The sequence below is a fragment of the Cyclopterus lumpus genome, chromosome 14, assembly GCF_009769545.1.
Source record: "Cyclopterus lumpus isolate fCycLum1 chromosome 14, fCycLum1.pri, whole genome shotgun sequence".
Lineage (NCBI taxonomy): Eukaryota > Metazoa > Chordata > Actinopteri > Perciformes > Cyclopteridae > Cyclopterus > Cyclopterus lumpus.
The window spans coordinates 8,128,434-8,144,608 of NC_046979.1; the positions used below are offsets into that span (position 1 = coordinate 8,128,434).

Here is a 16,175-nt window from a genome sequence, read left to right on the forward strand (position 1 = left end):
ATGGCCGCGAGTCGACTGCTAAAAAAAAAAAAAAAGACTTGCGTTCGTTATCTTAACTATGTAGCGCTGGCGGCGGGCACATAGTTTATTTTTTTATTTTGTATTGTACTCCTATTTTGCGCATGCGTATAAATGCGGATGTCATACATTCCTTCATATTTGCCACGTTTTTTAATTGGCTTCTACTTTTATCATTGCTAATAAATATATTATTAGCATTAATAATTATGTAACCGAGCGTTCTAGGTTCATGTTGGAGATCAGACATGCCGTTCAGCCTACGGCTTCCCTCTTTATTTATTTGTTCCCCCCCCAAGTCCAGTTACTTTTTCCTTTCTACGGCATCCCCGAAGGGACATATCATCTCCAATACCAAAGCACATGAGACAGTCTGTTACAATTCTATAGTAATATTGTATATATATTTCAATTTGGAGCCGTTTAAAGTCCATTCGAGGCGTTTCCGAGCGGTGTCACGCTCAACGTTTATCCGGACGTTAAAGTAGGAAGTGAACTATCTTGACGTACAGGTTACATCTTTGAACGTGACATACGTTCCAATATGGCCAATTCTCGGGAACTCCCATTCAGTACAGGAATGTCATGTTAAACACATTACAAGGCAAGACAGGAGAGACAAGCACCGCAGGACAACAGAGGGGGAGCACAACTATGTGTGTTAGCGTTCGAGATAATCAAACATCCAATCATCACTTCAGTGTATCCAACTCTTTCTGTGCGTCTGTGTGTGTGTCGTTTTCAAGCTGCGACATTAATATTTTAATTAATTAATAGGTCACAGATTGCTCGAGTGATACCCAGCCAATACGAGCAAGCCTTCTGACAGTGTGTCTAATTAACTGCTTTTATGAATATAGTGTACTCTGCTGTGCGTTTTTAGGACCCACACTGAATTTTGAGAGGGTGTTAAATTAAAACCTGGTAATGATTGGCCTAACACACGTTTTTTGATCATTTGAAAAGTTATGGCAATATCCCTTAATGTGAGCTATATAGTTACTTAAAAGTAGATGTAGCTTATATTTAAATGAAAATGACCTGTATGTTAAATGCTAGTAACCTCTAAATGGGAATCAGACTATAGGTAATAGTTTATATGTTAAAACATATCTTCTTTTTTTATTATTTTATTATTATATTCAAAAACAGAAAGAAAAAACACGAGCAGACAGCCTATACTGATGGGCTCTACCAAAGCACTTACTTTTATTGTGACAAATAATAAACAATGCATCATCCGTCTTGAACTCTCACTTTTTCCTGCATGAAAACGATATGCATATGTTATTCAAATTGTGTCCGCGTCACGCGTTCTGCCCCGGAAAGAACTCCTCCAGGTAGGGAGGAGGAGAGAAGTGAGCAGCCAGGTGAGGCAGCCTGTACTCTCACCCGGACAACGGCGGCAGCAAAGCAGATCTCGGAGTTATAGATGTTATCAAACTCTGAAGTCAATCTTACAATAATGGTTTTGACGCGAGAATCCATCCTGTCCCTGCTGATCGCGGAGGGGGGCAAAATAAAGAAATCCGACTTGGTGGACAAATTCAAAGCGTCGATCGACTGCGACGATCCCGCGGAGAAAGAACGGAACAAGGAGCTTTTTAAGACTTGTGTCAACAAAGTCGCCTCCGTGAAAGAAATCCACGGTGTCCGCTACGTGGTCGTCAGGAAAATATATCACCATTTGCTGGACGGCGCCCAGACTGCGGAGAGCCGAGAGGAAGAGCCGGACAGGAAGGAGGAGACAGGTGAGCAGCGGAGTGAGGAGACCCGAGGCTCCGGTGATGCAGCCGGGCAGAGATCAGCTGTTTCTGAGCCTGACCGAGAGCAGGCAGGTGAAAGTGGAGAAAACGCCACGGATTTACTCACTCCTATCGAGCTGGCGTTGCAAAAGTGCAAATATAAGTCTGGTAAAGTGAAACGGATGATGAGTTTTGAGATCCAAAGGCAGGAGGAGGCGCACGGCGATAACGGTGCGAGGAGGGTTGCGTTAAATCAGCCCACAGTCGCAAAGAGCAAACCGTATGGCTTACCTCTGAGGGGGCCACCCAGCGCCACCCTGGTGGAGTTCCGCAAACTGAAAGTGGACCCGGATGAGCCGCCTGGAAGCCCCAAACTGGACTCCTTCGGGAGCAAGAGACGACCCTCTTCAGTGGAGACCAGCGCCGCTGGCTCGCCCCAACTGAGGAGGCCAGCGAAGAGCAACAAGGAGCCGGAGGAGCCCAACGAGACACGGGTCTCCTCCTTGTTTCCCCTGGAGCAATCGGAGCACGAGTGGCTGGTCAAGTGCGCCGCCGGCCTCTGGAGCCAAGTTTACGGCCTGCTACTGAGGGACAACCAGCTGGCAGAGAAGAGGGACTTCATGTCGGGGTTCACCGCTCTGCACTGGGCAGCCAAATGTGGAAACAGTGAAATGCTCGTGAAGATTATCGACCTATCCAGGCAAGGAGGGGTCGGCGTTGACATCAATGCCAAGACCCACGGCGGGTACACTCCTTTGCACATTGCGGCCTTGCACGACCAAGAGTTCATCATGGCCATGCTGGTGAGGGAGTTCAGGGCCGATCCGAGCATCAGGGACAACTGCGGGAAGAGGGCCTACCACTATCTGCACAAGGGCATTTCTGCGGTGGTGAGGGAGATGCTGGCCAAACCCAAAGACCAGGAGCCTCAAGACCGGGCCCAGCATGACAAAGAGGAGCTGGACCTGTTCCCGGATCTCCCCAAGGGCCTGCATTCAATAGGCCGTCTCTTCCAGCCCCACGTGATGGGCCACAAGAAGAAGCACAAGCAGAGGCCCATGATTTACTCCATGACCGATGAACCCAGCGAGGACCTAGAAAACAGTAGCTTCAGACAGAGAGCCATGTCAGATGCTTTCATGTGAACTCAGGAGGACTTTCTTGTCTCACATCCGTGAGGAATGTGCACCAGCCATCATCACAGGTGTCGACTCACATTCCTCCGATTTGCAGGCCTTCTTCAACAGCGACAAAAAAACTCTCAAATAAATCAGTGACTTCTTACTTGTTCTACGCTTGACATTTGTCATGACATGCAATTCTCATCAGCAAGGTTGAGTGAGACAGCTTTGGTGTGAGATATCACCTGTAGGAGGAGTTGCAGAGTTTACAGGTGTGAAATAAAACGTGATTCAGAGAATATTCCAGTGGGCCATGTGAGTCGTCTCATTACTCACCGTCTGTGGTCTCTGAAAGGCCTCATCTTCAGTCTACGGTTTAACCATTTAACAGACATACTGTTTCTTTTATGTTTACTTACTGATTGTCACAAATTCCTTTTTTTTCCGCATGACTTGATATGAAAACGTATGTTCTCTATTTTTTATTAAAAAATGAATCGATACTAACTGGACATCGATCTGTGACGGAGGCATTCTGTTTCTGGAGTAGCAGGAACACAAATCCAGACTGGACTTGTGTGTTTCAATATCTGAGCAATTGCGATGAAAGTGGTTGTCCTTCACGATTCCCAGAGGCAAACATACACAACTAAAAATCCTGTGCTAACTTATGGGTGATTCAAACCTCTGGAAGCAACAACATTAATTCATAATTAATTAATTAATTAAAATATATGTCTCTGAGGAGGATTTACAAGGATGTGTCTTTATTATCAGATTCATTATTAAACACGGTGAAGTCTTTAGGAAAAAGCAAACATTCCAATTCAATTCCCTGGAAGAAGGCAAACATTGGATTTCTCTGGATGACAGCGCATTTCCTTTGAAAGGGCAAAGGTCGTGTCACTCAAAGCGGCGTGCAGGTGCTCCATAAATCCTTTTCAGGGCCCTTTGCATGTCAAAACCTGCGACTCGAATCCATCCTCTGGCTTGTTGAGACAGCTGTGATTGAGTCGCACGAGCAGCTGACTAGGAATGAGCATATGTTTGCATGCGGGTGGCTGAAAGTGTGCGTTAATGCGGCCTCGTTTCCTGGTTGACAATGTTGTTGAGTTGCAGCGTGTTTTTACGATAAGGGTTAAGAAGAAGCTGTGTTAAGAAATAGTCTTGTGGTCAGCCTCATTCTCAGACTGTTTCGTCGTGTCCCCGCCTCCAGTCGTTTCCCCGCCTCCAGTCGTTTCCCTCTGTTTTCTTTCGCGTCTCATGATGTCACTTCAGCCAGCAGCTGATATTGTCTTCACGTCAGGACGATGTTTCATCTCAAGGCCTCCGGGTTTTATTAAGCAAATGTTCTTTTCCGCTGCTGCTGCTGCTGCTGCTGTGAGGAGAAAGGCCAACACAACGTCAGGAACAGGACCCGGAGTGGTAGAGAAAGTTGACTCAAGTCTTGAGATACGAGAAGCAGAAATACTTTAATGTTAGATCACATTATCAAAGGAAAAAAGGTGTTAGAATTAGAAGTGTGAGTGGGAAACATTAGAGCTTAAAGTAAAGATGCTTGGTACATTTGCTGTGTTTTCATAGTCAGTCCCATGCTTTACAGAACAAACATCAGATAAACCTGGTTAAAATCTCTCCCCTGTAATGTGCGGAAAGAGTTTTGTTCCATTATGGCATAATTGTATGAAACCAGATGAGACTTTATGACTTAGAGCTTCTCTGAAATAAATAAATGACTCACTAAATTAAGAAATATAATAATAAGGAAATAATTCTAGAAATAAAAGTCTCATCAGATTAATACGCATGTATAGAAAAATAATATTTAGATGATTTAGATTTGTATCTTTTATTTATTATAATATCATCCTTTGTTTGTAAGCCTAATTCAAGTATGGAGCTGGAACAGCTTGCCTGGTTCCGTCCAAAGGTAACAAAATAAAGAGCTGCTTTACTCCAGGCTATATGCTAAGTGAACCCACTGCTGTCTGTAGCTTCATATTTGTTCTACACACATGAAAAGTGGTGTCAATCTTATCCCTTAACTCTCAATAGTAATGATGTTATTTCGCAAAATGCCAAACTGTCTCTCTAAAGGGCGATCAAGTGATCTGTGACTCTTATTAATATCTCCCGGTTGTCGAGTAGGATTTGATTAAACTTGTATCCGCCTCTTCTCAACACTACACAAAGTATTGCACACAATCCAGTGTAAATATGTTATCGCTGTATTTGAAAAGATTAACAGCACAACATGAGTTGGTTCTGCCATCCGGTGAAGGAACCTCCACGTGAACCCGGGTTTACACAAAATGCATCTTGAAGCATTAGGCTGTGCGTCATAAAACTGGGAGGAATATAATGGCGTGTCTGGAATGCATTTTTATTGTGAACTATTATCCTGTGTGTGTGTGTGTGTGTGTGTGTGTGTGTGTGTGTGTGTGTGTGTGTGTGTGTGTGCGTGTGTCAGGTGGTTGGTCACAAATGGGTTTACGGGTTTACCTTGGTTACGTTGACTTAATTAGAGCACCTAATTAAGTAGAAAAATCTACTGTATACGAAGAGGTGATCAATCTCGGTGATACTAAACCGGCACGGTACTTTGGCTTGAAAACAATTAAGGCTTTGTTGAGTCATAATTGCGTTATGTAATGACTGCCTGAAGGAGGAGACTGAAGGTGTGCTGACATTCCTGCGGGGCGGAGAGTTCAGAGTTCAAGTTGGAAAGCGAGATTTGAAGCCTCTAATCTGAGCACCTGGCAGAGTAATCACTGGGTCAAGGACGGGATCGACACACAATTTAATGTTCGCTCGGTGGCATGAAGTGAATAAAAATCACAGGTCGTGCCCCTTCACGGTGTAGACGTTGTGACCTCTACACGGTGTAATGTTGCTGCCCCTTCACGGTGTAGACGTTGCTGCCTCTTCACGGTGTAGACGTAACCCCTACACGGTGTAATGTTGCTGTCCCTTCATGGTATAGACGTTGCTGCCCCCTTCGCAGTGTAGACGTTGCTGCCTCTTCACAGTGTAGACGTTGCTGCCCCCTTCACAGTGTAGACGTTGCTGCCTCTTCACGGTGTAGACGTAACCCCTACATGGTGTAGACGTTGCTGTCCCTTCATGGTATAGACGTTGCTGCCCCCTTCGCAGTGTAGACGTTGCTGCCTCTTCACAGTGTAGACGTTGTAACCCCTACACGGTGTAGACGTTGTAATCCCTACACGTTGTAGACGTTGTAATCCCTACACGGTGTAGACGTTGTAACCCCTACACGGTGTAAACGTTGCTGCCCCCTTCACAGTATAGACGTTGCTGCCCCCTTTATGGTGTAGACGTTGTTGCCCCTTCACGGTGTAGACGTTGCTGCACCCTTCACAGTGTAGACGTTGCTTCCCCTTCACGGTGTAGACGTTGCTGCCCGTTTACGGTGTAGACGTTGCTTCCCCTTCACTGTGTAGACGTTGCTTCCCCTTCATGGTGTAGACGTTGCTGCCCCTTCACGGTTTAGACGTTGCTGCAACCTTCACGGTATAGACGTTGCTGCACCCTTTATGGTGTAGACGTTGCTGCCCGTTCACGGTGTAGATGTTGCTGCCCCTTCACGGTGTAGACGTTGCTGCCCCTTCACGGTTTAGATGTTGCTGCCCCTTCACGTGTAGATGTTGCTGCACCCTTCACGGTGTAGACGTTGCTGTCCCTTCACGGTGTAGACGTTGCTGCCCGTTCACGGTGTAGACGTTGCTTCCCCTTCATGGTTTAGATGTTGCTGCCCACTTTACGGTGTAGACAGTGCTGCCCCTTCACAGTGTAGATGTTGCTTCCCCTTCATGGTTTAGATGTTGCTGCATCCTTCACGGTGGAGACGGTGCTGCCCTCCCGGAGTTTTTGACCACCATTTTCTTTCCCTGTAAGTGGTTACCAGCAGCAGAGCTCCTCATTATCCGGCACTGCGCTGCAGTGTTTCAGCCCATCCTGTTCCCTCCTGTCTTTTGCCCACTGCTTACACCACAAAACCTGCACCATCACTGACACCGCCTTTGTTGCAACGCATAACTTAATTACCATGCAATTAGTGTCTGACAAAGGCCTTTCTTGTTGAGAATTCCCTGAGTTGTGTTTTATGTCCCTGCTGCCTTCAGTGGGAATGTGTTTAAAAGTGTTTTTTTTAAATTTTATTTTGTAAAGTAAACTAAGTGCCGTCTGGTGTTTCTCATTGTCTCCCCGGGGGTTCATCTGCACATCAGGGGAGTAGGTTTGTTTAGGCAACACTTGGTTTGTTTGAGATCAGGGTTTGGCTTCCAATAAACCCTCTTTGTCCTGAGGGCAAACCTTTCCCAATCCGCATTTCATGTGCCACTCGCCAAACTGAAATCCTTGTTTTACCCCCTCCTTATAGTCCTTTTAATACGCATTTGATATTGCTGAGAAACACACTGGAGGACATTCCACTGAGGCTGAACAAACGAGGGCAAAGAGGCGTGAAAGAGACGAGAGCAAGAAACTGCTTTCAAAAGAAATCTCCTTAAATGCACCATTTAGTCTCTAAAATGTGATGTTTTTCAGAGATAATTTCGTTTGTTTGCTTCCCTGCAGAGCACTAGGAGCCAGGAACTACTTTATTTTGATGAAAAATGTCAGTATTTAATTTTAGACAGATTTGGTACAGTGCAGAGTTCAATTACATGACCAAAAAAACTCCCACTTCCAACCAAGTAGATTTAACCCCTGGTTATAATTGTTTAGTATAGGTTGCACCAGTATTCAGCTCAGTGCCTCACTATCACTCTCCGCAGCAGTGCGTTGATTGGCCTGCAGAGGGCAGAGACGAGCTCTAAGAAGGACAACTGCTCCAGTAAAGCCTCAATTACTAAAAAAACCTGAAGGCTTTTAAGGGGGAGAGCTTTATGAGAAACAATGTGACACAAATGTCCCATATGACCTATTGTCACAGCTTAAATATCACTATAGCAGCACAAAACATGAATCCTTCTTTCATACATAGTTAATGGAGCCTCAACTTGTTGTAAGACAAGTTCACTGTGGTAAAATAAGAGAAATGTGAAACACTGGAGGGAGAGGGAGACCTTAATTTATTCACAATATTACAAACATCACGGACTTTACAACTCCAGGCACAAAAAAACAACCTCAAACTCTCAACGGAAAACACACGCGTGTGAAATAGAGCAGAAATTGTGGATTATAGAAACGTCTCTGCTGTCATCCCACCAGCTCGGACTCATTGAAATATGTCTCTCTTTCTTGGCTTTGAAACAGATTCTGTTCGTATCAATGTTATTCCAAACAAACTTAACAAATGCAACCCTTCTTCACAAACAGGCCCATTTCCCTGCGACCTCAACAGACCACGGCTTTGATTGGATGACAGAAACGAAAAATGACCAACGTCACTTTGGTTGTTAGTATGCGCACGCAGAAAGAACTAAAATGAGTGTTCGTCCATGGGCCGCTGCTCCACTTTCTTCTCCCCCCCCCCCAGGCAACCTTTCTCCAAAATGTTGCATACTTGAGGAATTCCAGCAGGCTACGAGGAACAACATGAGAGTCTTTCTAACCCGTCAGCCCCGCATCAGCACAAAGGCCAAAACAAACATGCATTTGTTTAGCAAACGGAAACGGACGGGGCCGTAAATCTCCAGAGAAAGGTCTTAGGGGTGGGGGGGTGGAGAAACTGTTAAGCAGAAGAAACTGAAAAGGTCTTTCAACATAAGAGTTTTCTAGTTTATCGTTTTGACAATTTGAGTTAGTGAGTGAATGTGTTTGTTTTCTATGGTTAGATGCTGCTCATGATATTCTTCCGCTTTGAGGTCATTAGAACATAAATATCATATACACATTTTTTTTTGTTTTTCAGTAGTCAACAATAACATTTTGATCACTTGATGACTTCATTGGAGTTTTTCAGGAAATTAAGACATTCATGATTTCAAAAAACACACACAGAGAGAGAGAGAGAGCAGCATCTGACGTCATAGAGCAACAGCTCACATCACTGATGCCTCTGGCTGAAGATACAATACAAAGAAATGATCACATCTGTAAAAAAACGAATGCCAAATATTAATGTAAAAACAGATTTTTTTTAAATGGGAGGTTCTTTAAAAATTATATGAAAAGTCATTAGGGCGACTGTGGGTCAGTGGTCTGTCTTTCAATTAGGGGGTTGGTGGTTCAATCCCCACCCTAGTCGCAGCAAGACACTTAACCCTGCATGATTGTAAGTCGCTTTGGATAAAAGCGTCAGCTAAATGACATGTAATGTAATGTAAAGAGTCTGTCTATTTTAACTACTGTAAATTTAAATAATTGTAAAGGTGACATATGTCTAAAAAGGGGCTGAACAGAGGAGGTAGAAGAGAAAATTAGTTTAAGACACATGAAGTGAAGATTGTGGACTTTCCTCTTTAATAAAAAAAAGTGTTTCAAGTATTACGTGCCACCTCTGCGACAAAGGGACATTGGGAGAAAATACTCAGTGATTTAATTGTTGCTTACTTGTAATCCTCATTAAAGAGGTTTAGTACCTCCTTATGAGGAACCGTTCCAGCATGAAATCATCAAGACTTAATAACATTAAGTAAGAAATGAGCTGGAAAGGTATTTCGAAACAGTCCTAAATGTTGCTGGGTGTTTCCTTCAACGTTCCTATTTATGAATGACCGAACAAACAAAAGAATAGCAGTTTAACCGGATGGAGTAAGGCTTTCAATTGAAATGATTTGAAGAAATGTGCATTTATGTATTATTACAAAGTGCTTTTTTTTTCCATTCACCCTTTTTGGTTTTTAGTGCCTTAATTTGAAAAACATTGAAAAGTAAAACATAAAAAAAAAAAATTATCAAAATCGACTAGATCTATTGTACATTTTACGGACATGATGCAGCACCCCTCAACCCCTACGCTCTTACATTGAAGCCTTGTCACAGGTCAAAATACAATCTTAAAGCTTATAATAGGTTTTTACACAGGTGCAGACACAAGGCTGCAACACGGCCATCTTATTGACAAAGTGAAGGACAGTTGCTGAATTGCTAAGAGGGGACAAAAGGTTTCCACACAGCAGCTCTAATGGAAAAAGTTCCACAGCAACACCAACATCAAGGCACACAGAAAAAGAAGAAAAAAACCACCTCATTGCTCTGGTCAAAGTCAACGGAAACATGTGCACCACATGGGGGGGGGAGTCTTCAGGTGCACGCTGCACAATGGGCGGAGAACTCTTCTTAATAAGCCATCCTCCTTCAGGGAAAGTCATGGAAAGAAGGGAGGAGTCTGTGCTTTCCGTTGCTCCTCCCTTCACAGACTCGGGCTGTTGGAGAGGGCTTCCAGCTGCTCCTCTCCCAGCCTCTGCTTCTCCTCCAGGTCCTTCTGCCGGATGAGCAGCGAGGCCTTGGTCTGGACGAAGTGCCGGTAGTCCTGCAGCTGCTCGGCGGACAGCTGGCGCGTCAGGAAGGTGGAGACCAGGTTCTCTCTGCGGTCCAGGTTATCCTTCAGATCTTTGGCGTCCTCCCTCTGTTTGCACAGCAGACGGTGGCGATTGTCCAGAGATTGCTGAGAGCAGAGAATAAAGACCTTGAGTCATACCCAATAAAGTTGAAAAGGTTAGATTTAAATTTTGAACCGTATTCTGGTGTTGAAATCATGCCTTGCAGAGCATTAGACCGACGCTCACAACACCAAATGGATAAGTAAATATCCTGCTGGGAGCAAAGTCAAACAAATACAGAATTTGAAAGGACCGCTGATTGAAAAATATGAAAATAACAATGTGTCCAAAACTTAATCTTGAGTCATTCTTCTCAGTTTTAATTGAAAGGTAATAAGTTGTTCAATGTGATAGAGAGCTGTGAAATGTGCAAGATCACGTTTCAAAACAGCCACAGCGCAGGTGCAGTTTTACCATATGTCAACAGAGGGCAGGGTAGATAGAAATGTCATCGAAACCAGGGCCGGAGTTTCGGTGAGTCAGTGTAAATACTAGTGTTGCTGATAACAGCGAGAAAGCAAATGAGCCTCTAACAAGCCCTCAGTGTGCAGCACGTTCAGCCGCCCCTTCAGGGATAAATCTAGAAGTGTAATGCATCCATGCAAACACAAATTGACGCTGGCAACAATGGGCCGAGTAATGAAGCAGGATATTCAGAGATGAAACAAAGCAAAGCACAGAGCTCCAGTCAGATCCTGTGACACAAGTCATGATACTTGAATTAAAGACCGTAATTACTGACAGTAAACATATTTTAATGAATTTAAAGAATTATTTCTCAGTGTATTAAACCAAAAAGTGCAGTCCAATCAAACTGCTTTTCTATTATAATCTTTGAACGTCTGATAAAGTGTTTGGCTTAAACACAGATAAGGTTAAAAAAAAAGAAAGAAAAAAAAGGCAATTCCACGCAGATAACATTTTTTGAATTCCACACGGTGAGAAACCTTGACCCCTTTTAAAATTGCCCTTAAACCTTTTCCAAGTGGCATGTGTTTGCTCTTCTAAAGTAAACAGAACGGGAGTGTAGCTGAGGGCAGGGCGGCAGCCACACACTTCTAACACTCGGGGTCATCTTTTTTTCGCCAGAAGCGCTAAATGAGTAGTAAATAATGACATCCGTAAGGTTGCATAACATTAACACCCGCTGACAGATTTACACTTATTAGCATTCATTAGTGCGTATGTGTAAACAAGGTCAGGGGGAAAGAGAGGAGTGCAAATGTACGGCGCATTACAATCTTATTTAACCGATTCAGTTGACCTTTAACCCCGGAGATCTTAAAATTCATTCATAATATCAGCGCTCTGGATTTATAGAATTGTAGATGGAGATTCAAATTGTGATGCTTTGGCCCCATGCTTTATATTCCTTGTGTGATGTGAGATGAGAATAATTACAAGGCATTTGACAATTGGTTGCTGAAACACAGCACTGACACAAAAGACCAAAAAAAGGCATGTTAAAAATGTTTGTTAATGCAGATATCTTGGATTTAGGAAGGTCCTTGAACGCAGGCAACAAAGACAGTTTTTAAAAGTGTATTACCATTAAACTTTTACAAATAAATTAACCAACAAACTAATGAATCACTCATGCAGGGCAAACCTTTGCAAGCCTTTTATCATAGCCTACAGAAAAAGGAAAAACAAAGGCTGTCTGGAAGATAGGAGGATTCTTAAACGGGACCCACAAAACCTTAATTTGTGAACCCCCCCCCCCCCCCCTCCCCCCCTTCCAAAAGGTGTGGTTTCCTCACCTTCTCCTCGGCATCTGTGTGTTGGTCCACGGTGCTCAGGGCGTTCTGCACCCTGGCCAGCCGAGCAGAGAGGCACAGCAGCAGGCTGACCACCCTCTCCAGGTCTCCTATGAACAGCTTGTACCTCTCTAGCTCCACAGGCAGACAGCGGTCCCGGACCAGAACCTCCAGGGCATCTCCGTGGGCCGCGTTCTCCTGAATGTCGGTCTGAAGGGCGCCCCGCGTCTCCTCCAGCGAACCGAGGCGCTCCGTGATATACGACGCTAACAGGCACTGTTAATGTTAAGCAGAGGAGGTGATGCGTAAGAGATTTTTAGGCCACGATGTTACAGAAGAGATACACATGTCGAAACAGGGCCGAATGAAATAAGTGGATAAACACTTTTTTATTTTATTATTTCATATTTACTGTAGAATAAAGGCATACTGTATCAAAAGTGAACGGGGGAGGCAGTCAGGAAGCTATCTGCAAAGCCAAACATTAGGCAAGTGGGAGATGCTGATAAGAGGCAGACAGGACATCATGCGATAAGAGACACACAACTATCTCAGTCTGAAATGACTCCATTTAAGACAAAATAGCAACCACATGGTTTCAATATGACATCACTACAGAGTTTGTCTTTTTTGTACATGCAGCATATCTCTGACTATTTAAGCGACATATTATCTCGCTATTAGTAAAAGGTATACATTTTAGGCTACATGCAGGTCTCATTTTGTTACGTTGAGGCAAATCCAAAATGGTTTATTTCCGTTTTAACTGTGAAGCATCACTTCCATCTCTCTGTCATGAGGAATTAGACAAATAGTGTATCGTTTGAAATAATGAGAATATACACATTGCTTGGGCTATGAGGTTCTTTGGATAAAGATCATCCACTATTTTGCGCAAATTAATAATTACCTTTTTCTCAGTGACGTTGGCTTTGCTCTGCAGGTCTGTACACTGAGGTTTAAGGCTGTCAGGTGCGGAAGGACAAGGTGATGGTTCAGCCCCTTCGACCATTTCAGCGCTGGAAAAATAAACATGCGTTTAGGTCGAGCTCGCTCTTTTACACCCTGTTAATGTGCCACTTATAGTGTCTTCACAGGCAGCATACTGCACCCCACATTTACATATTACAGAATTCCGAAATGCAACTGCACATTCTCTATGTATCTCCACTGTGCTTACACAAGCAGAAAGGACGATAGCCAGGTGTATCCGTGCATGTGATGCAACAAAAGGTAACGGAGCACTGGTGGAGCTCAGTTTCTTTGCTCATTACAAACTCGTATCAAGTTTCAGAGAGAAACATCAAACCAGGACTCCTAATTAACTTGGGACAAAAAAAAACACCATTTAAATTCTAAACTAGTTTTAAATGGATTCTTATCTCAAACCACACTGCTGTGTACGTAAAAGATAAAGTGTTTTAACCTGAACGGATGGGAAGTCAAGGATTTGGAAAATGTATGAAGCAGGGCAAGTAATGTAACATTTCTCTTAACTTAATCATAATTTCAATTATTCTCAGGGTGCCATCTTCTCTAGCTAAGGCAGCAACATGCTCTCAATAGTGTAAAATACTGGGAATGTATTTGTGACGACCAGAGCTGGGTTTAATTTAAATGTTGTGTTCCAAGATATCACGGTTTACCTTTCTGTAGCTCCTTTCTGCTCCTGTTTCTTCTTGTAGTGCCCCTCCATCAGCAGCGTGTCCTCTGACAGCAGCTGCTCCATCAGCATCAGTGCCGTCTTACGATTGGCCAGCGGGTAGAGCACTCTGGTCAGCGATTGGTCAGCCTTGACCATTGCTTCTACCAGCTCCTCCCACTTAGGTCTCTCAGCGGGCCTCTCCAGGGTCTCCGTCTCCCCCTCTGATGATCCCCTCTCTTCTATCTCCTGGGTTTGTCCCGACTTCTCATCTTCCGTTTCTGGATTTTCCTCCACCTCCACCTGCCGACTGATGTCTGTGTCAGAGACGGAGATGCAGGGAGACACAGAGGTTTCACTTGTCTGCGTAGGAGGGGCCAAGCTGGTGGGCTCGTCGTCAAAAACGTCTGTCAGTGGTGAAGTCTGGACTTCGTCTTTGATCTCTTCCTCTGGACGGAGGATCCACAGTGACGGATCTGTGGTGACGCCGCAGCTCAAAGACACTTCGCGGTTGGAGTCAGGCGGTTGGGCGTCGTTGCTCGGTTCATCCACCGACAACTCTCTCTCTGATCCAGTCACAGACAGAGAAGTCCTGACTCTACTGGAAGTTAAACAAATTATGGTTAAGAATCACACCTGGCCAAAATCTAATTAGCAGAATCGGAAAAAAACAACTTCATGACTGAGTTTAGTTCGCTAGAACATTTCACTGGAGGAAACAAATGCTGCATTGACATTGAGTCTAATCTTACCTGGAGCTCGGCCTGTTTTCACAAGGAAGCTTTGTCTGGGTGGGGGTGGACGTGGTGGATTTGATCTCCCTGTCACTGGTCTCTAGATATCTGGGGGAAGGTGGGTCAGCTGAAGTCTCACCGGGCGGTCTACTGGACCTGAAGTCATCTGTGACCGGGCCGTGAGAACCAGGAGATCCGGAGTGAACCCTGGCCCGGGAAGAGTAGCAGGAGGCCGGGGAGGTGGATCTACTTGAATTCTTTGTTCCTACTGTGGCCTCCACGCCTGGTTCTGAGTTCTCCTTCAACAGAGACCTTTTCTGGGTTTGGTTTTGTGTCTGTCCCTGAGTGCTCTTCTGACCAACAACCTCTTGTTCCTTGCCCGCTTGCTCCATTACAGTTTGTTTCTTCCTTTCTCGGTCCTGCCACTGGGCTTCTCTGACTTCCGCAAAGAACGAAACGCTCCTCTTGTCTCCGTCCGGTCCTGCTGGTCGAGTAGAATCCCTCCACAATTGATCTAGCTGCTCTGAACTTTTACTCATAGCTGATGTTCTTGTTAACTTTGATGCCCCAAGCTCCTCCATGGACTTCCCCCTCTGTGCGACCACACGGACACGCTGCTGGACCTCCGGGGCTGGCTTTATTAAGGATTCTTCAGTAGCTGGCTTGATCAAGGAGTCCTCAGTGGCATTCGTCTGGGGCCTGACATTGACAATCAGTGTTTAAATGTTAAACAAAAAACAAGGAAAGAACTTTGAATGAAAACCCAAACTGCTCAAAGCAACACTTTTAACTATCACATTTTCATATGCAACTTCTTTAAAAAAAAGGCAAATACAAATTAATCATACACGCGCTTTACTGCAAAAGAAAATAACAATTTGATATTCCTACAAATCATAGTAGTATTAGTAGTTAGTTCGGAGAAAATAGGCCAACTCTTTGAAAATGGTTGACTCACTGATTCTTCTTTTACAGCCCATGCACTAATCTTTTAAAAGGAATGCTGGTTTGCTGGAGCAGGTGGGTGTTGACCTTTCAGTGCTGGAGATTTATAGTCGATGCAACAACGCACACTCACTGACCTAATACTCTCCTAACCTAAAACCAATAAAAAATGTCCCAATTTGTCTGCAGTGCTGGTACATACCGCCAGGTTTCCATAGTATCAACTGGTAATGGATCCTCCTCGTAGTCCAGTGCCTAGAGACCCAGAAGAAATGTCAAAAGGCAACACATGAATCTGTAGACGCTTAAATTCTTCTGAATTCAATAGCAAAGTATATCAAATTAATGTTTGTGAAATGAATGTTCTGACTGGCTTGTTCTCATGGTAATTTAATTTCATATATTTGTGATGAAGAGCTTATTGGACACTGACTTTAAAGTAACAGGTCTTATGTTTCTAACCGTCTCAATCTGAACAGACTTACCTGAAATGCATGTGGTGTGGATATGGATCTGTTCCTGGAGAAACTAGGTGGTTCTGGCTGGTCCAAGAGACTCTCCACTGAGGCAGCCTTTCCCTGAGATGGACCCTGGCTCTCCCTCCATCTGCGTTGATTCAACTCGCCCGCATACTGGCCTGAACAAGACTGAGCTGAGAAGAACTGGGCATACCTATTTTCGTGAGAATTTAAATAAAATGTA

General features: G+C 44.2%; 2 protein-coding genes across 9 annotated transcripts in view; one reads left to right on the forward strand and one right to left on the reverse strand.

Moving 5' to 3' along the window:
* Nucleotides 1-1,392: 1,392 nt before the first annotated feature.
* LOC117742711 (ankyrin repeat domain-containing protein SOWAHA-like) lies at nucleotides 1,393-3,511 on the forward strand. Its single transcript, XM_034550300.1, has one exon. It carries the CDS (start codon nucleotides 1,451-1,453, stop codon nucleotides 2,906-2,908), a length of 1,458 nt encoding a protein of 485 aa, XP_034406191.1. The 5' UTR covers nucleotides 1,393-1,450; the 3' UTR covers nucleotides 2,909-3,511.
* Nucleotides 3,512-7,956: 4,445 nt separating this feature from the next.
* Nucleotides 7,957-16,175, reverse strand: part of shroom1 (shroom family member 1) — a 29,643-nt gene continuing 21,424 nt past the window's right edge. For 7 of the 8 annotated variants that reach the window (XM_034549846.1, XM_034549850.1, XM_034549848.1 and 4 more), the window contains 7 exons: nucleotides 15,959-16,145; nucleotides 15,676-15,728; nucleotides 14,547-15,227; nucleotides 13,799-14,395; nucleotides 13,063-13,171; nucleotides 12,156-12,428; nucleotides 7,957-10,460 (listed from right to left, as the gene is read on the reverse strand). In XM_034549846.1, the coding sequence (XP_034405737.1) occupies nucleotides 10,206-10,460; nucleotides 12,156-12,428; nucleotides 13,063-13,171; nucleotides 13,799-14,395; nucleotides 14,547-15,227; nucleotides 15,676-15,728; nucleotides 15,959-16,145 (2,155 nt within the window). In that variant the 3' untranslated portion in view covers nucleotides 7,957-10,205. The remainder of the gene's footprint in view (nucleotides 10,461-12,155; nucleotides 12,429-13,062; nucleotides 13,172-13,798; nucleotides 14,396-14,546; nucleotides 15,228-15,675; nucleotides 15,729-15,958; nucleotides 16,146-16,175) is intronic. The other variant, XM_034549853.1, reaches the window with a different exon arrangement.

Excerpts from the sequence above, each read along its gene's own strand:
- LOC117742711 (XM_034550300.1), top strand. The coding sequence starts at position 1,451 with ATGTTATCAAACTCTGAAGTCAATCTTACAATAATGGTTTTGACGCGA.